The following is a 23,348-nucleotide window of genomic DNA, read 5'->3' on the forward strand; positions in this document are numbered from 1 at the left end:
GGCTAAGGAAAGGCAATCGTGGACTGTGGATGATTGGATGAAAGTCATATTCAGTGATGAATCTCGAATCTGCATTGGGCAAGGTGATGATGCTGGAACTTTTGTTCGGTGCCGTTCCAATGAGATTTATGCAGACAACTGTCTGAAGAAAACATGCAAATTTCCACAGTCAATTATGATATGTGGCTGCATGTCAGGTAAAGGCACTGGGGAGATGGCTGTCATTAAATCTTCAATAAATGCACAGGTTTACATTGAAATTTTGGACACTTTTCTTATCCCATCTATTGAAAGGATGTTTGGGGATGATGAAATCATTTATCAAGATGATAATGCATCTTGCCATAGAGCAAAAACTGTGAAAAATTCCTTGAAGAAAGACACAAATCTGTGGTGGAAGTTAAAGAATATGGTCCATGACAAGGCTCCAACCTGCATAGATGATTTTGCAACAGCAATCAGAGAAGCTGGAGCCAGATTGATGAAGAGTACTGTTTATCACTCATTAAGTCAATGCCTCAGAGACTGCAAGCAGTTATAAAAGCCAGAGGTGGTGCAACAAAGTACTAGTGATATGTTGGAGTGTTATTTTGTTTGTTTGTTTTTCATGATTCCATAATTTTTTCCTCAGAATTGAGTGATTCCATAATTTATTCCCTGTGCTTGTTCTATAAATCTAACTGTTACTGGCCACCACAATTATTTTTCTTGATTTCTTTTAGTGTTTCTTAAAGCCAGAAAGTTGCCATTTGAAATGCCTTTAGTTTTTGGCCATGTCTGTGATCTGCTTTTTTTCTACAACAATAAACAACTGAAGGAACATCCTCAGGGACTGGTGATTCCATAATTTTTGCCAGGGGTTGTATGCACAAAACATTGGTTTTGTAACGGAGACATTTCTAGTCCATATATAGAAAGACAAACGCAAAGTGTAAATCAATGTGCCTACAGATGCAATTATGTTCTGCAAAATACATTCTACTACAAAGAGACCCAGAAAATCTACTAACCTTAGGGTAAAAGGCTAAAATTGTACTTACTGGTTTCACCTCTTTAGCAGCAGGGATGACGCAGTCATCACTGTCAGATGCTGTAGATTCATTTCCATCAGTTGTTTGTTTTCCATCAGGATCTATACAAAGAGTAAATAAAATTGGAATATTTATATAAACGAACAATGAAACAATACTGAAAATAAAATACAAAAAAAAAAAAAAAAACTCTCTAGTTAAGTGTTCAATATTTGTGATACTGAGAAAACAGGTTCTTGTGACTGTTTTTATTTTAGATGGAGGAGGGGGACAATAGCAATTGGACAAGGTCTTCAAATTTGTACATTTTATTCTTCATCAGCTGCCCAAAAATTTAAAGCCAGAGGCAATACGTTGCGATAGACATAATTTTGTCATCTGATCCAAGGAAAACAGCAGCCCAACGAGTTGATATCTGCATAAAGCTTCAGCTGCCTGTATCTTTGGATCAACTGATTGTTTTATAAAATATTTTTTCTTGTTTCACATTGTCAATTTATATTGCTGTGGTTTGTGACATGCTTAACTCCAGGCACTACCCCCTAACCCCCCCCCCCCCCCACAAAGCTATAGCCTCAATCACAAAATATATCTCTATGAAGAACACACAAAATAAAATACTCTAGATACTGTATCTCTGCAAAGCTACTTATAGTCAACAGGTAGCAAGTGCAGCAGCCTATGCTGGATCATAGCATGACTTCTGGACTGAGATCAATGAAATCAATGAAACCCCAACAATAAACTTCTCTAATTTGCTCCCTTTGGATTTGTTAAATATACAATTAACACATTGTGTTATATCTGCAAATGCAAAAAAAAAAAATAGCCATCGATCATGTCAGAAATTCAGAGTTGTCCTGTATTATATGTGTATTATTTCATCTTAGCTCTTGCACTACAGAACAATTAGTTCTTATGTTGTTGAAATAAGGAGAATTGGAGGGATTTAGTAGTTTGGTAGGGATTTAGCAGTTTTAGCAGTTTAACAACAGACAACTCTGTAAGGCTGACACCAATTCTTAAAATTACAGCTTACAAAAACGGCATGTGGTGTCATTCCACAAGAGGAAATTATGAGCTCTGTATATTTCTGGAGGATCAACAAGTATCTTTTTCTATATTTGCAAAGTATTTATTAGGGATAAAACATGGTTGAAATATGCATGAATTGCAGGGATGCACTGCATTTTTTTTTTAATTTTGCCCTGACAAACAACAAGCTCAACATCACCTTGTTATCTTTTAGGCACTTCCTCTCTGTGCATCGGCCTTGGTGAATAGCTGCCACAGATTGCAATTTTTTGTTCTGATTAATAACTTGGCATGGGTATAACTGAATGAAATGCGTTTAGTACCTTCTGCTTCCAAATCTTCAGATACTTCTGTTTCATCCCCTGATGTGTCATAACTTTGAGCTTCAAATTGCCCATCTGAAAGTTGTGAGCTTTCGTCATTATTGTTTGGATGTTCATTCAGTGATTCTTTTGGAGCTTGCTCTTTTGCAGATTCATCATATTCCTTCTGAATAAAGAGCACATATTTTTACATGCAAGCATTTTAATACCCAAAAGACTTTCACAATATGGCAACAATCTATAGACCTTGTTAAAGAAAGTAATACCCATACACTGTACCCAAATTCATTTTATATCATTTTATTGAGACAGATAGTGCTTTCTATTGGTTTATTTAACAGCCACAGGACTTTTTAATTTTTTACTGTAGAAATGAAAAAAAAGACATAAAAAAAAAATGTTTTTTCATTTACAATATGGTAAAACAAAAATGCCAGGACAATACAAAAATTCCCTTTAAGGATAGTTGACATTCTAATCTAATCTAATCCAATTCCGCTCTCCCCAACCCTTTTTTTTTTAAATGAAGAAATATGCTGTTATTGAGGGATGTGAAAATGGGAAGTTCACACCCAAGAGAAGAGCCATTAATGCAGTGCTGTTGTTAAAGTGTAACATCACTTTTGTTGAGAAAAAACATTCCCCTCTGGGTGAGCTATGTGCTATGGATTATAACAACCTTTGTTGCAGATTCCTACCTTTTGTTATTCTGAAGAAATCCCTATGTGTTTCTCTGTGCCCATGTGGGAAAATTAATCTAATGGGAGTGGTTTTATAATTATTAATCCGCTGTGACACCTGCAGAGCACTAATATGGAAATCTGCTAGGCCTGCATCCCTTTAGGCGTGTCCCTATTGGGAGTATCTCACGAATAATTATATTTTTTATAGCAGGGGATGCCTGAATATGACTTGTATCTTAGTGCAGACTTCTGGGGAAATCGCTGAGCGAATCACAGAAGCAGGAAATTATGTTTCTGGGGTGTGTTCAGTACACATTCTGTGTACAGAACAATTCCAGGTAGCCATATTGCATTTTAACAAAATTACAGTGGCTGCAGATTGAAAAGGAAAGGTAATTTTTAATAACAATCAATTACAATATGACTTGCGTACCAATTGTAAATGCTATATTATTTTTTCTTTATTTGCTATTTGCTTTCCCCACGAAAGTGGAGTTACCTTTTAAGCGTCCACCGCTTTGCAGTTTAAAAATGTACAGCGGTACATAAGTGGTTAAAAAAAAAACAGGGAAATATATAATAGTCATTGAGAGGTTTACCTGCTATCTGAGCTAAGTAAAACTTGATTACTCTTTTTTTTTTTTTTTTTTTTTTTTATATTGATAAAATAAAATTCTTGCAGCAAGATGGTCCTACTGAATAATCCTGGGTGTTTGATGAGTGTCACATTTAGTAAACTAATACGAACATTTTCCTGTAAAGTCTATTGCCTAAAATGGTTACGACTTTGATGCATTTTGCCAATATCAAGCCTCTCAGTAAAGCACCATTACAAACTATATGATTAAAGTCAGCTGCATTCGGGATTTTTTTTTCCTGCAAAACTATTCTACTTCAATATTCCTTAATATCCTGTCAAAAGAAAAACATAATGCTCCTTATTTTAAATTGTGTACATTATGTACAATAGTCAAGCTTCTGTTTCTAAGAGGTATGGAAACATCATTTCTAGTATTTACCTGCATATGGCTCTTTGCCCTCCAGCTACCAGAACATTCATGGGCCCATAAAGACAGTCAGATGAATGAAGCGTGAACAAGGTTTCAGTTTAACAGCTGTGATAGCAGGACAGCAATATAGATTCTATTAGACATTTTAAAAGTGTTCTTAACTTTGATATGACTGTGTATGCAACAGTGGCACAGCTCATCAGGCTATAGTCTGGTCTTTCAGATTTAAAAGCAGTTTAAAGCTGCTCTCAGATATCCAATGATGGTTAGATGTGCATACATGATCTGACTGCCCTCAGGCAAAATAACTGAGGACTAGGGGCACACAGCCTGGTACATTGTTCTGTTTAACTATCTGGAACCTGTACTCTGTTTGCATCTGACCTGGCCATCTGCCTGCTGACTCTGCTTCTGTCTGTCATTTCCCTGACCAAGTCTCTGAGGACAAACACCCTCCTAGTATCTTTCTTGCCTGTTGTTGGCTGTTGCTCTGGAAACACAGAGGGTCTACTGAACTCTGACATCCACTCACCAGGCATTCCTTTCAGGGCTGTCATTTTATTTAAATCAAGAAAAACAGATCATAAATGTTCCCACACAGGGGTGAATTCCACACATCGGAAAAATAAAACTCTGTTATGTGGCTGTCTAACCAGCTCTGTCAACCTAAACCCCCAGAAAGCATTCCCATACATAACATAAAACATATAACAAAACATAACAGGTGCTAGAGGGGCATAACAACATGTTAACATTGAGGTTCCCAATAAACTATGCACACTGCTATACATTCTTAATACACCACACACTTGGTGATAAGTGAACTATGCAGCAGACAATGCAATAAGCCACCTATAGGGCTTCTGTCACAATATGTACATTCTTTGTTTTACAAATAAATATTTAAAACATGACAAAACAGCAAAGAGCTTCATCTATTGGCTGGATTTAAACATACACAACATTCAAATGCAATATAATAAATATTTTCCTACCTATAAAAAAATATATACAGTATATAAATCTACAGTACCATGAAGAAAAGTTGTAAAGTAAGAAAGAATAATTTCAAAAATATACTATATATTGTTAATTGTCTATTTTTATCAATTTACAAAATGCAAATTGAGCAAACAGAAAAAAAAATTAAGTCAAATCCCAATTTGTTCTGAATAACCTTTGGTTTTAAACCAGCATGTGTGCAAAGTCAGGGATTCTGTAGGATTAGAATCAGACGTATGCGTAACCAATTATACCAAGCAGGTTCTTATGATCATCATCATGAAGACTAAGTACAGTAGGGATGAGCTTCGAGTTCGAGTCAAACTCATGTTCGACTCGAACATCAGCTGTTCGCCAGTTCGCCGATCAGCGAACAATTTGGGGTGTTCACGGCAAATTCGAAAGCCACGGAACACCCTTTAAAAGTCTATGGGAGAAATCAAAAGTGCTAATTTTAAAGGCTTATATGCATGGTATTGTCATAAGAAGTGTTTGGGGACCTGGGTCCTGCCCCAGGGGACATGTATCAATGCAAAAAAAAGTTTTAAAAACGGCCGTTTTTTCGGGAACAGTGATTTTAATAATGCTTAAAGTGAAACAATAAAAGTGTAATATCCCTTTAAATTTCGTACCTGGCGGGGTGTCTATAGTATGCCTGTAAAGGGGCGCATGTTTCCCGTGTTTAGAACAGTCTGACAGCAAAATTACATTTCAAAGGAAAAAAAGTCATTTAAAACTACTCGCGGCTATAATTAATTGTTGGTCCGACAATACACATAAAAGTTCATTGATAAAAACGGAATGGGATTTCCCCACAGGGGAACCCTGAACCAAAATTAAAAAAAAAAAAAGACGTGGGGGGTCCCCCTAAATTCCATACCAGGCCCTTCAGGTCTGGTATGGATATTAAGGGGAACCCCGGCCAAAATAAAAAAAAAAAAAATTGCGTGGGGTCCCCCTCAAAATCTATACCAGACCCTTCAGGTCTGGTATGGATATTAAGGGGAACCCCGCGCCAAAATTTAAAAAAAAATGGCGTGGGGTCCCCCCAAAAATCCATACCAGACCCTTATCCGAGCACGCAACCTGGCAGGCCGCAGGAAAAGAGGAGGGGACGAGAGAGTGCCCCCCCTCCTGAACCGTACCAGGCCACATGCCCTCAACATTGGGAGGGTGCTTTGGGGTAGCCCCCCAAAACACCTTGTCCCCATGTTGATGGGGACAAGGGCCTCATCCCCACAACCCTTGCCCGGTGGTTGTGGGGGTATGTGGGCGGGGGGCTTATCGGAATCTGGAAGCCCCCTTTAACAAGGGGACCCCCAGATCCCGGCCCTCCCCCTGTGTGAAATGGTAAGGGGGTACAAAAGTACCCCTACCATTTCACAAAAAAACTGTCAAAAATGTTAAAAAGGACAAGAGACAGTTTTTGACAATTCCTTTATTTAAATGCTTCTTCGATCTTCTTTCTTCTATCCTCTTTCTTCTATCTTCTATCTTCCTTTGGTTTCTTCCTCCATCTTCTTCTGGTTCTTCCTCCGGTGTTCTCGTCCGGCATCTTCCTCCGTGGTGTTGGCATCTTCTTTCCTTCTTCTCCTCGGGCCGCTCCGCATACATGATGGCATGGAGGGAGGCTCCCGCTGTATGACGCTTCTCCTCTTCTGACGGCTCTTAAATAACAGGGGGTGGGGCCACCCGGTGACCCCTCCCCCCTCTGACGCACGGGGACTTGACGGGGACTTCCCTGTGATGTCAGAGGGGGCGGGGTCACCCGTTACATAACCCCGCCCCTTCTGACATCATGGGGAATGCCACAGGGAAGTCCCCGTCAAGTCCCCGTGTGTCAGAGGGGGGGAAGAAGGAAAGAAGGAGAAGAAGGAAAGAAGACGCCGACACTGCGGAGGAAGATGCCAGACGAGAACACCGGAGGAAGAACCAGAAGAACCAGAAGAGGAAGAAGAAGATGGAGAAAGAAACCGAAGGAAGAGAGAAGAAAGAAGATAGAAGAAGCATTTAAATAAAGGAATTGTCAAAAACTGTCTCTTGTTATTTTTAACATTTTTGACACTTTTTTTGTGAAATGGTAGGGGTACTTTTGTACCCCCTTACCATTTCACACAGGGGGGAGGGCCGGGATCTGGGGGTCCCCTTCTTAAAGGGGGCTTCCAGATTCCGATAAGCCCCCGGCCCGCAGACCCCCACAACCACCGGGCAAGGGTCGTGGGGATGAGGCCCTTGTCCCCATCAACATGGAGACAAGGTGTTTTGGGGGCTACCCCAAAGCACCCTCCCAATGTTGAGGGCATGTGGCCTGGTACGGTTCAGGAGGGGGGGCGCTCTCTCGTCCCCCCTCTTTTCCTGTGGCCTGCCAGGTTGTGTGCTTGGATAAGGGTCTGGTATGGATTTTTGGGGGGACCCCACGCCATTTTTTTTTAAATTTTGGTGGGGGGTTCTCCTTAAAATCCATACCAGGCCTGAAGGGTCTGGTATAGATTTTGAGGGGGCCCCACGCCATTTTTTAAAAATTTTGGCCGGGGTTCCCCTTAATATCCATACCAGACCTGAAGGGCCTGGTATGGAATTTAGGGGGACCCCCCACGTAATTTTTAAAAAAAATTTTGGTTCAGGGTTCCCCTGTGGGGAAATCCCATGCCGTTTTTATCAATGAACTTTTATGTGTATTGTTGGACCGACAATTCATTATAGCCGTGAGTAGTTTTAAATGACTTTTTCCTTTGAAATGTCATTTTGCTGTCAGACTGTTCTAAACACGGGAAACATGCGCCCCTTTACAGGCATACTATAGACACCCCCCAGCTATGAAATTTAAAGGGATATTACACTTTTATTGTTTCACTTTAAGCATTATTAAAATCACTGCTCCTGAAAAAATGGCCATTTTTAAAACTTTTTTTGCATTGATCCATGTGCCCTGGGGCAGGACCCAGGTCCCCAAACACTTTTTATGACAATAACTTGCATATAAGCCTTTAAAATTAGCACTTTTGATTATTCATGTTCGTGTCCCATAGACTTTAACGGTGTTCGCGTGTTTGAACAAATTTTTTGCCTGTTCGCAATTTCTGGTGCGAACCGAACAGGGGGGTGTTTGGCTCATCCCTAAAGTACAGCAACAAAACACAAGGTAGTTATATTTGATCAGCAAGGTCTTTTCCAGGCAAATATTTCAAAGCAGACTGGGGTTTTAAGGTGTGCTGTTCAATCTCTTTTGATAAAACACAAAGAAATGGGCAATGTTGAGGACCATATATGCAGTGGTCGGCCAAGGAAACTTAATGCAGCAGATGAAAGACACATCATGCTTACTTCCCTTTGACATTAAAAGATGTCCAGCAGTGCCATCAGCACAGAACTGGCAGAAACCAGTAGAACCCAGGTACACCCATCTACTGTCCGGAGAAGTCTGGCCAGAAGTGGTCTTCATGGAAGAAGTGCAGCCAAAAAGCCATAGTTCTGACGTGGAAACAATGCTAAGCGACTCAACTATGCACGAAAACAGGTAATGGAAGCAGGTGCTCTGGACTGATTAGTAAAAATTTGAAATATTTGGCTGTGGCAGGAGGCAGAAGGGCTGGAAAATGGTACAATAATGAGTGTCTGCAGGCAACAGTGAATCATGGTGGAGGCATTCCTTGCAAGTTAGGATCTGCATTTCTGCAAATGGAGTTGGGGATTTGTTCAGGATCAATAGTGTCTTCAATGCTGAGAAATACAGGCAGATACTTACCCATCATGCCATACCATCTGGGAGGCGGGGGATTGGCCCCATATTTATTCTGCAGCAGGACAACAACTCCTGAAAGTACAGCCAATGTCATTAAAGGGTAAGTTCACCTTTACAGAAAAATCTGTAAGGTGAACTTACACAGGACCCCCTCCTCACCCCCCATGTCCCGCTGACCTGGAGCACGGCGATCACCCGCACTGACACTTTGGGTCGCTGCCTCACTGGTCTAGGGCTTGAAAATCCCCACAGCTTAATCTCCAAAATGTACCTCATTAGGAGGTAGGTTTAGGAGCATTCTAATTGGTTGGCGCTGTCACACGGGCAGTGCAGACCAATCAGAACTCGTGTAGCCTGTCCTGTCACCACAGGCGAAGAGGAGAGAAAGCCACGGGAATTTCAAATTAGGACATTACTCCAAAATGTTCTTAATTAGAAAATCTCAAAGTGATCGAATATGTATCATTCTGACTTGAATTAGTCTACAAATAAATACAGTATTTACTGTATCAGTGGCTTTGGAGTTTCCTAAATTGTCTCCCAAGACAAAACACAAAAGACTGGACCCTTTGTCAACAGGAACAGAAAATATATCAGGATAAACATTTTAAAAGGAAGTCCTTCTTCTGAACTGGTCAGCATTTCTGTTTCATCCTCCAAAAGGAAACATCTGTTCTAGGAATTCAGGGAGGGAGGGTAGTCTCTTGCAGGTTCTGCCCCCATTCATCTTCCTTTTCTTACCTACCTGGTTGTTGGTTTCTGTGGCAGGTAAACAGTGCCTTCTACAAAAAACAGAATTTTGTCCTGGGACTTTAAATGAGGTGAGCACAATTTGGCCAATGAATATAACAAAAGTAATCACGGTCTTGAGATTTATTACAGGTATAATCTAATTGTCATACATAAAATACATGAACATGAATCCCAAGCTGATTTGATAATAAACATGGTGCATAGATATTGAAAAATATACATATATGTGTTAAAAGATTCCATATAAAATAATACACAATCATCTAAAAAAGACCAGAGTACCAAAGGCTGATTTCCCAAAGGTGGCGGCCACGAGTGTCTAGCTCGGGAGCTGAAGAGGTGGAATCGGCAAAAAGCCCACCAGGGCCAATTGAAGGGTGAGCATGGCATGGGTGAAGGATGTGTGTCCCTTGAAGTCTCACAATGTCCATCATCATGGATAACAACCAGAAAGGATTTATAGCCTTCCTCACAGTTCTTCACTGCACACGTGGAGTTTGCTCCTTGATGGAGGCATCTATAAATCCTGTTTGGTTGTTATCCATGACGACAGACATTGTGAGATTTCAAGGGACACACATCCTTCACCCATGCCATGCTTGCCCTCCAATTGGCCCCCAGTGCTTTTTTTTTGCCAATTCCACCTCTTCAGCCCCCAAGCTAGACACACGTCGCAGCCATCTTTGGGAAATCAGTCTTTGTTATCCTGGTCGTGCCGATTGATACACTACATATGCATCCACTCCACTCCTGAAGAAGTGAGCTGTGTACCGCCAAACACGTTGTTTTTAGATGCTTGTGTATTATTTTATATGGATGGTTGTAACAAATGTGTATATTTTTTAAATATCTATGCACCATGTTTATTACCAAATTGGCTTGGCATTCATGTCCATGTATTTTATGTATGACAATTATATTATACCTGTAATAAATCTCAAGACCATGTTTACTTTTGCTATATTCATTGGCCAAATTGTGCTCACCTAATTTAAAGTCCCAGGGCAAAATTCTGTTTTTTCGTTATATATGGGGGATGGAGGTTTGTCACTGGTGGCACCAGACCATTTTTTCCTTTTAACGGTGCCTTCTATTACCTTCTATTACTTTCCAGTTCCCTGGACCCTCCTTCTGATGTGAAGTGCTAGCTTATTCCACTGCTTTGCACCATGGATCAAGATGAACTAGTAGCATTAGTGATAACAAGCCTTGGTGGCACCAGCTCTTTACAGGTAAGCGGAGACTTCACTAATATCGGCTTCATATCTGTTATGGTGTGTTCGAGCTATTCCCTCTCACACTGTTTTATGCTGGACTCGTGGACCTTTGCTGCACCTGTAGCCTTTAGAGGTGCTCCAGAGTTAGATATATCACATGTTGACAACCAGTGACTGGGTTATAAATATGGTAGAGCTTAGACCTCATATGCCTACACTTTACTTCAAATATTATATTGAAATTGAAAGCTGGTGGTTATCTTATTTGACTACACCACAGGTCTGGCTTCATATATTCTGCAATTAATGTTTTGGCAGTACATTGCATAGGGATCAGGTTTCTCTTTGAATAATGTTTTATGTATTCATATTAAGATTTTCTGTGACAGCATTGGACCGGGTGGGGGGTTCAGGATTATTGGAAGCACTAAGTTTTCCTTTCAGGTGCCTAGTGCCCAATGAAGGTGTTGTGTGGGTGGAGCCTGTTAAAGTCCCAGGCTGCTACCTCTCTGAAAGCAACGAAAAAGACGCTGCGCAGGATACTTTTGGATGGGCATAGAGCCGTGCATGGTATAGACGTTTACCACACTTGGGGGTATATTTAAAACGTTCATTGAAGTTGACAGTTCACAGGTCACTAGTACTTTTTTTTTCCCCACAAATAGAGCTTTCTTTTGGTGGTATTTGTTTACCTCTGCGGTTTAATAAATATCCCCCCAAAGAATATAAAAAAACAAATGTATTCCTCAGTTTAAGCCAATATGTATTCTTCTACATATTTCTGGTAAAAAAAAAAAAAAAAAATCGCAATAAGCGTATAGTGATTGGTTTGTGCAAAAGTTTATAGCGTTTACAAAATAGGGGATATATTTATGGCATTTTTACTATTAATTTTTTATTTTAAAGTAATGGCGGTGATCAGCGATTTTTAGCGAGACTGCAACATTGCGGCGGACAGATCGGACACTTTTGACACTTTGCTGGGACCAGTGACATTTATACAGCAATCAGTGCTATAAAAATGCACAGATTACAGTATAAATGAGACAGGCATGGAAGGGGTTAACGCTAGTGGTGATCAAGGGGTTAAATGCATTTCCTGGGAGGTGTTTCTAACTGTGGGGGGAGGGAGCTGACTGGAGGAGGAGAGAGATCGCTGTTCCTGAGCATTAGGAACAGACAATCTCTCTCTCTACTCCCCTGTCAAAACAGGGATCTGTTTGTTTACATTGACAGATCACCATTCTGGCTCTCTGTTGAGAGATCGTAGGTGTCCGCCGGTCACTCCACAGGGAAGAACCGGGGAAATATGCCAGTGGGAAAATACTTATACTGTATCTATTACATGGACTGACGTACAGCTACGGCAATTTGCGGAATAGAGCCAACCTGCCGCAGTATAATGATGGCGGCTGGTCGACAAGTGGTTAAAAAAATTGGCTGTAAACCTAAGACTTAAAATATGAACAATGCATATCCCTCTATAGTCTATAGTGTGTACTTTTCCCAAACCAGAGCACTAACTCATTTTTGTCTGCTGCCCCATTCCTCTGCTATCTGCATGAGTCACTTCTGACAAGTTTTCCTGACACCAAGAGAAAAAGGGTGATGGGGAAGGGACCTCCAGCACACAGCCTGTGATTGACAGCATCAATTCTGTTCCTGCGTGCTGTGTGAAGGGGGTGTGTCACTTTGCTTTAATCAGCTCTCAGAACTCTCCTCACTGAGCTCTGCAGTATGTAATTTCAACTCAGTGCCCCGTTTTCTGACATCTCAAAAAGATTTAATAAAATCTGGACTTTGAACGGATGAAGAGAAGAGAAGACTATAAACAGGTACAACTTATACAGGGGATTTGTTCCATCTCTGTGCTTCTCACCTGAGACCAGTCACTTCACTGGGTATATGTAAGGGTTTACAACCACTTTAATTATTTTCAGTATGGCACACATTTTTCCCTGGAGTTTAAGTCTCATGCCTTTGTTTTAGATCACACTGTTAAAGGAGAAGTCCAGGTAAAAACCTAACGCTAAACCTGCTCTGTGCCACATTCTAAACTTAACCTATCTAACCCTATAATGCACAACTCGCTGTACTTGCCTATTCTGCACGCCTACACAGTGAAGCCATGGCTGACAGTTCATGCTGGGACCGGACTGGATCAGCTGCAGGATAGGTAAGTAATTTTTGCTTTACAGGGTTAGATAGATTAGGTTTAGAATGTGGCACAGAGCAGGTTTAGCGTTAGTTAGGTTTTGCCTGGACTTCTCCTTTAAGGTACCTTAATGCGAGGGCCAGATTTACCCACATGGGGATGCACAGATGTTCCGTGCATCCCTGTGTAGACAGTCTCATTGATATCTGTTGGGATGCATCTGCTACATGGACACAGCCGCTGCTTCTAATTTGACATCCATGCAGGTGCATGGCCACTATCGCTCACGGTCATCGTTCGGGGCCATGCACCCTCATAGATGTCAAAGTGTGTCCATGCAGCAACTGCATCTCAACAGACATCAATGAGACTGCTTGGACGGGGATGCACAGAACACTTTGATACGCCCCATGTGAACAAGGCCTTAACAAGAAAACAAATCTGACATTAGTTCCACTTTAATATCCAAAATTGGCCTTTTCATCCTGCGAAAAGGCTTTTGAATCAAATAAGGAAAATCCTAGGCATTAAGCAACTGAAACTTTCTGGGTACTTAATAATGCCTAAACCTTGTCAATAATGAATCAGGCATGTCATGGATCAGGCATAATTATCACATTAGATAATGTCACTTGAGATGCCAACGTTAGTATGTGAAAAGAGCTACTGAAGGTTAACTTATCAGAAAATTATTTAATAAGTTAGGATCAATAAGCTACGGCAAAATGACACATGCATTTCTCTGTGTTTTTATGAGCCAGTATTTGTGCAGCAGCTTTAGCAATACGAATTTTACACAAAACAGAATACACGAAAAACATAGTACTTTGCACAAAAACCTAGAGTTTAAATAAAAACCCACCTTAGAGATATTTAACACAGAACTCTTCACAATTTTATCAGCTGTTTGGTTCACCGAATTCTGGAAAAAAATATGAATGATATACATTGAGGGAACTTTGTGGAATTGACACAATATCCATTCTTTGCTGCTAGTTAGGAATAGTAAGTCACATTTAGCGGAAATCATTTAGTATTTTTGATGGTTTTTCACTACTTATCTAAGAGGCTTTCCCAGTTCAAATAAACAAATGTAGAGAATACATGCCAGTACCTGTAGGTAAAATGTGTCACCTTAATCCAATCACCATAGTGGCATGTAATGTGTCAGGGAACACTGACTGGACACATGACTTAGGCTCCATTCACACCATGGGTTCCGTTTTGTGGGCCAATCGCAGGACGCCCTTGCGATCCCTGTTACTTTGAATAGCACCAAATCGCGGCAAGATTTTGCCGCAATTGTCGCCCGACTAATCGCAGTAAAATAGTGGTAAAATCAGGCAAACAGAATTTCAGGACCCCCGACTGACAAAAGAAGTACAAGAACTTCTTTTGGACGTCAGGCGTCCCGCAATTCTGTTTGCGCAATTTTACCGCTATTGGACAGGCGACAATTGCGGCAAAATCATGCTGTGATTTGGTGCCAAAGTAACGGGGATCGCAAGGGCGTCCCGCAATTTTCGATGCTTCCAAATCATGGCGATTTTGCCCGCAAAACAGAATGCCATGGTGTAAAAATGCTGGAAAAAAACATTTTTAAAAAGTTTTTTTTAGTAGCGTTTAGGAGCGTTAGCGTTTTTTTTTTTTTTTTTTTTTGCATTTTACAGTACATTACAGTGCACCTCCCTCTGCTTTTGGTTAACTTCCAAATGACCACAATGCTTTGCTGGACATATTTTCTTGGCCCATTTGAACAAAGAGGATTGTAAAGCATAGCAGGAGCATAGCCATGCCTTTCTCTTCAGCAATTACCCAAAATTACAAAATTGAGGAATTATGCCCTGTACACACGGTCGAACATTGATCGGACATTCCGACAACAAAATTATTTTTTCCGACGGATGTTTGATAGGACGTTTCGCACTGGCGTCAGTGCTTACTCATAGCTGAGCTATGAGTAAGCACTGACGCCAGTGCGAAACGTCAGCTCGTTTTTGTCTGCTGTGATTTTTTGAATTTTGATGTGTATTCTTCAATAAACAAGGCTATTCTTTGAGTGCCGCTGTCCAGAATCCATTCATGTCTATTGTGATCAGCATTAAGCCAGCACCTGTGACCTCCAATACCGAGATTGTTCTTCTTTTGACCTATTTAAAGTTTCTAGAGCGGTGTTCATTTTTTCCATTACTCCTCCTGATGTTGTTACGTAGGCAGGTATGGCGGAGACAATTACAAAAAAAGACCTATAGACATCGATGCTGGACGCATCCACTGATGTCGCACCGGTTTTCATCTGGGTATATGTCCCTTATTGGCATCCTCTTTACCAGCCTGAGCTCTGGTATATTGAGGACAACAAGAGGCTGATACTAAGCCAAATTCAGTTACACCATTTTTTTTTTTTTCAAATATAGCTTTATTTAGACAAAAGAGAGGGCGAAGCCCCATAATAACAACATGAATAAGTGCAAATTTTGAGGACGCAGCCTCACAAAAGCATTCAACTGCTTTTACCGGTAATATAACATCAGTTACAGTCTGCAGGATTATAAATATAGTAGACAAAATTGCTGCTGTTTCATAAATTGTCTGGGTATCTCCTTCCTCCTGTCCATTTTCTTTTTTTTTTTTTAAGGATAGTGAAAATTGGAAGTGAGAGAAGTGATAGAGGTGAGATAGAGGGAGTGTGAATAAAGGTCAGAAATAAGAATGTGGAAGGAGGGTATGGGGGGGGGGGGAACGGGGAAGGGGCACACGGAGGCGGCGAACGCCCCATATATGTGGTCGACGTAGCTTAACTGACTAGTCAGGAAAACTCAGTCTCTATTCAGAAGACTCTGACCTTCGCTTGAAAATATAAAGGACAACCAGAGAGACCAGGTATTCGTATAAAGCTCGTTTTTATGTCGGGCTGTGAGGATAAGATCCTCCATTTTCCTTATGTCCTCAACTTTCCTGATCCACATGCCTGTGGTTGGGGGTTTGGTGGACTTCCATAGTAGTGGGATACATGCTTTTGCTGCATCCAATAAGTGTCTAAGCAAAGATTTTTTGTATCTTTTGCTAGTCATATCTGTCGCATGTAATAAGTAGAAGCCCGGATCTGCTGGGAGGGGGAGGTCTGTGAAGTTTTGGATCGTTTGTTGAATCGTCTTCCAAAATTGCTCTAATAAGGGGCAACTCCAGAAAATATGGAGAATCGTCCCCCGGTCTCCTCGGCATCTCCAACAGAGCCCTGAGGTGGACGGAAAAAATCTTTGTAATTTTATAGGTGTATTGTACCACCTGGTGAGTATTTTGAAGTTCGTTTCCTGCATCTTTGTGCAAATTGAGGATCTAAACGTAAAAAGGATAATGTTTTGCTTTTGTCGTGGTGAAAATGTATGTTGTAAGTCCCTTTCCCATTTCCCCAACATGGGTATTCAGTTACACCATTTTAACTAAAAATGAATACATGTGTTAAGGAATACAAAGCTGCAGTAATATGTGTGTTTTATGTCTACTTTGAGCTCAACTTCAAAACTCTAAATGCGTGACTGCTATGGTGCAACAAAACATATAACTCACTACCATTTTCTTCTACAATTTTCCTTTAGATTTACCAAAACCATATAATGAGGTCAAACCTAAACACTTTCAAATTGTATGCAATCAGGCAGGCCCTAGCACTACATAGTTATAGGTAACTCAAAAGGAAATTGAACAAGGAAATTGTACAATGTATGGCCAGCCTTAGTCAGGTTGAAAAAAGACACAAGTCCATCTAGTTCAACCAAAAAAAAAAATAAAAAAATCATACAATCCCATATACACAATCTTTCACCCACAGTTGATCCAGAGGAAGGTGAAAAACCCCAGCAAAGCATGCTGCAATTTGCTACAGCAGGGAAAAAATAACCTGTTACACTTACCAATAATGGTATTTCTGGGAAGTCTTCAAGGACGGCACCCTGAGAAATGACTGGTCCCACCTGACAGGAAACACAATCAGCAAAGAGGTAAAAACCCCGCCCCTCCCTGTGCTCCTCAGTTGTGACAAAGTATTGACCCACACCAGTGCACGAGAGTGAAAAAACACCTCAATTCATATATTAGCTCAACCACACCACTAGAACGTGTGGGAAGTAGGCCCGCCGTCCTGGAAGACTTCCCAGAAATACCGTTACCAGTAAGTGTAAAAGGTTATTTTCTAAAGTCGTCTTCCAGGACGGCACCCTAAGAGAAGAGCAAGTAGCTCAGGCCTACCTTAGGGCGGGACAACAGCCTGTATAACTTTTCTACCAAAGGTCAGGTCCTGAGGCGACAACAGCTCCACCCTGTATTGCCTCAGGAAGGTGCTCTGGCTTAACCATGTAGCTGCTCTGCATATCTATTCTACCAATGCTCTGGCTCTTTCTCCCCAAGAGGTCGCCAGAGACCGAGTAGAATGTGCCTTGAGATTGGAAGGAGCACAGCTGAAGGGAGGGGCCGGAAGTGGGTGTTGGGCAGGAGCCGATGCTATCCCCGTGAAGCCCGGAGAGATCCCTCTCCCTGTGATGCAGCCTGGATGAGGCTACTTCCCGGCCCTATGCAGACCCCCCCCACCCCAGTAACTAGGTCCCGGCGAGCATTAGTGTGGCTGAGGACGGCTCGCAATAGGAGTTGCAGCGGGGAGGAGCGCTCCCGGTCCATTAGATTGTGAGAGGAGCAGGTGAGTCGAGTCTCGGCGGTGGCTGTGGAAGGGGGTGTAACGCTCTGGAAGTGAGACACCGCTGACTGCCTGTTACCACACGTGAGTTCCACAGAGAAACAAGACACAGGATGCAGTGATCCCTCATGCACCGGATCTATGAGAACGGCAAGTAAAATTACTTTTTAAATGTTGAAGGAGAGCCATATGTAACAGATATGTGAAAACTGGCAGACCGGGAATTGACTGAAGACTGATGTACACTGTTACTTGAGTTCCTTTGAAAGCCTCATATGAAAGCTATATCTATGCTCTTGGTGTATGAAACATACAAACCATATACAAATCACATGCTGACTATATACTGCGTACTACCCATTGACACTTCCTATTGATAGTTCAAGTAAGATGTTGACTGGAGCAGGAACATTATAAAGAAAAATAGGAGGCGAAACAACTGATTGGACTGTTAACAATGACTAGCCGGCGTGCAGGGGCTGTATAAGGCGGGTAAAACTGCACTCGCTTGACTAGAGGAAGGAAAGAGAAAGGGAAGTAATCTTTTCCTTTTTTTTTTTTGGCCTAGCGACAAAAGCGGCATCAATCGCTAATATCTATAGTCGTAGGTGCACAGTCTATAATGGTGGTTAAAAAGTTGGAACTTTTTTCTTCTATATGACGGCGAGTACCCATGAATTGTTCATGGATTTATTCATAAACCCTCCAATATACTTAACACTACACCCAGGTGCCTATAAACAGAAACAATTAGATAAAGTAGTACTAAAGACAATATCCTCCCCTCCCCCACTGTCCCTGCGTGAAGGTGAATAGGGAAGAGTAGGTGGGGAAGGAAAGGGAAAGGAAAGAAAAAAGAAAAAAAAGAAAAAGGGATAGGCACTTGGACACTAGGATAAAACAAAGTGTTAAAGAACCTGTTAAAGAAAAAATGAGGGGTAAATCAACTAAAGGGGCCACTGCTAACCTGCCCGGAACAAGTGCAAGCCCGGGAACCATTAGAAAATACATGGTACAGGGGAGCGATAAAGAGAGCCCGGGCAAACAATCGGGGGCCAAAAGTAAAACCTCTGAGGGCATATTAAAGATGGGACTGAGAAGTCAGGTGGCAGAGCTAGAGGTCCCTATGGCAAGTAGCGAGATACTAGAAGAAGAAACAACAATGGAAATCCAACAAAAAGAACAGCTTCCAACAAAGAGTGACATTGCGGAAATGTTCACGAGGTTGGAAACATCCATAAAAGGAGAAATAGTTGCTTTACATCAAGACATGAATCATCTACTAAAAAGAGTTGAAGATGTGGAAACTAAGGTGGACAGGCGGGGAAATGAGATAAAAAGGTTAAAGGTCCAGATGGAGGAGATACAGAAAGAACAGAGGAACACATTGTATAGAATGAAGGACCAAGAGAACAGGTACAGAAGGAAAAACCTCCGGATCAGAGGACTACCAGAGATACCAGGAGTAAAGGAGGAATTGCAAGACAAAATGGACAAAATCTTTGGTCAAATGATAAGTACACTTGGCGTAGGTAGTAAAATTAAGTTTGAAAGAATACATAGGATCAGAAAGCCCCCAAAAATAGCAGGTGGTGTCCCAAGAGACGTTATTGCAAGATTCCACAACTACCAGGATAAAGAATAGATAAAGGCATGTCTGAAAAATAACCAACCAGTAAAGTTCGAGGAGATAAATCTGCAGATCTTCCCAGACCTGGCAGCGGAGACACTGGCCAGGAGAAGAAGACTGAAACCTCTACTGAATCAGCTTAAATCGCATAACATTTAATATTCATGGGGCTTCCCAGCCTGCCTAATTGGACGTAAAGAAGGCCGATCGGCTACTTTAAGATTCCCGGAAGATACACCAAAATTCTGCAATCGCCTAGACGTGCCAATGATAGAAATCCCGGGTTGGTGGGAAAGAACTTACAACAATGAAACTATAGAGGAACAGCAATCCTGGCAACCAGTCTTTAAAGCAAAATGATTATAAGAGAAAATAGAATATAGTGTATGGAATACAGAGGAACTAGAAAATTTTAAGGGGGCTCGGGGACGGGCGGGGGGGGTTGGGTGTGGGGAGGGAGACAGGGGGAGGGATGAACGGGCACGGGAACCCCTAAACTCCTTTTGTTTGGGGGAGTAGCGGCTTCAGCAGCGACCACCCCAAGCTCAACCTCTAGGGGGTTAACCGTGGGACCCGGAGGGGATGAGGGGGCCATGGTTTGCAGGGCCACGGGGAGGCCTATCACCCCTATTTGGGAGGGGGAGCGGTGGGGTGGGGAGGGGAGGGGGGAGTGGGGGGGAGGGGGATGGGGATGGGGATGAGGGCGGGAGGGGAAGGGACAAAGATAAGAGAGGATACCTACCGGGGAAAAAAACGATAAGCAAATTATACAGACCCCTACTCATATGGAGGGCCTAGTACAGAGTAGTCAGGGAATTGAGAAAAAATGTCTAGTTTAAATATAATCTCATATAATGTACGCAGCCTAAATTCTTACACAAAATGCGCCAACATAATGTGTGAACTAAAACATCTTAAAGCAAAAGGTAGTACTGTTGCAGGAGACACATTTTTTTCAGGGTAAAAACCAAAAGATTTACTCAAAAGATTTCCCATTATGGTTCTATGGAGATTCTCCCGTATGCCGCACTAAAGGAGTTGCTATAGGGTTTGCCAGGGGAGTAAGGTTCGATTTAGAAGAGAGAAAGACTGACCCGGATGGGCGTTATTTATTTTTGAGAGGGAAACTGAATGGAACTGAATGCTCACTGGCAAATGTATATGGCCCAACCGAAAATCCAAATAGATACCTCCTGGGGATCTTGGCGGATTTTATGGAATTTAAGAAAGGGGGGGCCATAATGGCTGGTGACTTTAATTTTTGCTTGGAACCAGGAAAGGACAGTACGTCACATGCACGGGTGACGGGAAAGGTATGGAGGAACAAAGTAAAACACAAACTGCAGCAATGCCAACTGGTAAACTCAAGGGACTACACGTTCCACTCCCCCGTACATGGGACGTATTCCAGATTAGACTTCTTCCTGATCGAACATAGGTGGTTAGAGGCAGTGACTAGCACAAATAGTGGAATTATGACTTTCTCAGACCATGCGCCTGTGAGTTTACAACTGAATATTGGTGAGCCTCTAGAAAAGAGTAATGTATGGAAGTTAAATGAAGACTTATTGCATGATAAAAAAATAGAAAACCAATTAAGGGAAGAACTTGAACTGTATTTCATGATGAATGAATCTGAGGAGATATCAGAGGCCATTGTCTGGGAGGCCCATAAAGCCTATATCAGGGGCATCTTTATTAAAGCTGGGTCAGAAAAAAAGAAAAAATTTAGGCAAGATAAAATAGCTTTAACAGAAGAAATACACGATCTCAAACAACAGCATAAATTAACTGGGGAGGCGGAGGTGCTATTCAACCTTTATCGTAAAAGAGAGGCCATGAGGGACCTATTAGAACAAGAGGCACGAGAAGTATACAACTTAATTAATAAAGAAAGGTACGTTGGCGGGAACAAACCTGGGAAATATCTGGCAACGTTCTTAAAAAAAAAGAAAACAACTAACTACATCGAGAAAATAAAGACAAAGACAGGGGAAATGAGATATAAAACCAGAGAAATAGCCAAGATCTTTCAAGACTACTATGGGGAGTTATATTCAATTAATAAGAAGAATACAATAGAAGAGGAAGAAAAAAAAAGGGGGAAAATAAAAGCCTACTTAAAAGACATAGGATTAACTAAAATAGCAGAAAACAAAATTAGGGATCTAGAGGCCCCCATAACAGAAGAAGAGGTAAAAAGCCATCAAAGAAACACCGGCCGGTAAAAGTCCTGGCCTCGATGGCTTGACATGGTTATATTATAAAAAATTCCAGGACTTATTAATCCCTAAATTGTGTTCCTACATGAATGGGATTGGGGTTAAATGGGAAATGAGGAGGGAGGCGTTGGAGGCCAATATCACCATTATCCCTAAAGAAGGTAAAGATAGCACACTCTGCTAGAGTTATAGACCTATATCGCTCCTAAATACGGATACGAAGTTATTCGCAAAAGTACTAGCTGGGAGAATGAAAAACATAATGAACGAGATGGTACACCCAGATCAAGTTGGGTTTATCCCAGGAAGAGAAGGGAGGGACAATGGTATCAGAACACTCCTGGCAGTACAGAGGATTAAAGACAGTGGAGCCCCAGGACTACTCCTGTCAATAGATGCTGAAAAAGCATTTGACAGGGTGGACTGGGGCTTCCTGCAGAGCACGTTAGAAAAGATAGGTCTTGGGCCAAATATGTCCAGATGGATAAAGGCATTATATGTAAGACCTACTGCGAGGGTTAAGGTAAATGGAGCACTTTCGGAGCCGTTTGAAATGTTCAATGGCACAAGACAAGGGTGTCCACTATCCCCTTTACTGTTTGTGTTAGCGCTAGAACCCGTTTTAACGAAGATAAGACAGAACCCGGATATCAGGGGAGTAGAAGTCTGGGAAGAGGTTCATAAATTGGAGGCCTTTGCTGACGACATTTTATTTTATATAACTTGCCCTAGGATCACCCTTCCAAATCTGATCTCCACATTAAAAGTCTATGAAGAATTATCCAACTTAAAGATAAATCCGGCTAAATCAGAAACTCTAGAAATTAATAAAGGTAAAATGGGAATTATCTTATCAAAAGAACTTTCCATTTGTGTGGGGGGAAAAAAGAACTTAAAGTGGATGTAAATCCAATGTCATCCTTTCTAAACTAATGCCATAGGGTTTATCTATAAGGATAGACATGCCTCCTGCATGTATCTTTACCTGTCAAATGTCTCCCCTCTGTCTGTTATGAGAGCCGAAAAACTGCATATTCTGTGGGTGGGTCTGTTGTCTGGAGCTCAGTGGGTGGAGTCGTGATGTCAGTAGACTCTCCGCCCACCTCTACACTCCCCTTGTCAATATGCATTTTTCTCCTGTGTATTTCTTACACTGAACTTCTGCTATGATCTCTAACATCCAGTGAAAAGACAGGAAAGTAACCACATGACTTCAGCATGCCCAATTATGCTGAGGTGTGGAACATCCAATCCTGGCAGAGCAGCAGAAGAAAGGAGTGGGAGGGAATTAAAAAATAATGCATGTGCCTTAGGCTAGTGCATGAGATATGTAAATCACCTGTCTCTCACAGCGAGGGGGAGTATTTGACAAAGTTTTTCTCTGTTTGTCAAGATTTATCTCACTGAACAATAAAAGGGGATTGCTCAGAGATGGATTAACTCTTTGTGGCAAGACTGGGCTCAAATGATAGGAAATCTTATACTCTATATTATGACATAAAAAAAAAAATTTCGGGTTTACATCCACTTTAAGTACCTAGGATTTAAGATAACCATATCAAGAGAGACACTATACCAATCTAATTTTGTCCCCCTCCTCAATGAGATCAAAGAGGAGTTGAATAGAATTACAAGAGGACAGTTATCATGGGGAGGTAGAATTAATATACTCAAGATGGCAATCCTACTCAAAATTATGTATAAGATGCAAATGCTTCCAATATCACTCCCACTGGCCTATCTTAAAACACTGCATACACTATTTTTAAAGTTTATTTGGAGAGGGAAAAAAACCACGCATAAGTTTTGCACAATTGAAAAAAGATAAGAAGAAGGGGGGGGTGGGGGGCCCCGG

General features: G+C 41.4%; 1 protein-coding gene across 6 annotated transcripts in view; it reads right to left on the reverse strand.

The window, feature by feature from the left end:
- RPGRIP1L (RPGRIP1 like) overlaps positions 1-23,348 on the reverse strand; it is a 460,569-nt gene that overhangs the window by 179,759 nt on the left and 257,462 nt on the right. For 4 of the 6 annotated variants that reach the window (XR_012236568.1, XM_073605010.1, XM_073605006.1 and 1 more), the window contains 3 exons: positions 13,814-13,873; positions 2,390-2,555; positions 1,041-1,132 (listed from right to left, as the gene is read on the reverse strand). Coding sequence is in view for 5 of the 6 variants with exons in the window: in XM_073605010.1 (XP_073461111.1) it covers positions 1,041-1,132; positions 2,390-2,555; positions 13,814-13,873 (318 nt within the window). In the remaining variant the exon portion in view is untranslated. The remainder of the gene's footprint in view (positions 1-1,040; positions 1,133-2,389; positions 2,556-13,813; positions 13,874-23,348) is intronic. The other 2 variants (XM_073605011.1, XM_073605007.1) reach the window with 1 other exon arrangement.

The sequence above is a fragment of the Aquarana catesbeiana genome, linkage group LG11 (assembly GCF_042186555.1).
Source record: "Aquarana catesbeiana isolate 2022-GZ linkage group LG11, ASM4218655v1, whole genome shotgun sequence".
In the NCBI taxonomy this organism is placed as follows: domain Eukaryota; kingdom Metazoa; phylum Chordata; class Amphibia; order Anura; family Ranidae; genus Aquarana; species Aquarana catesbeiana.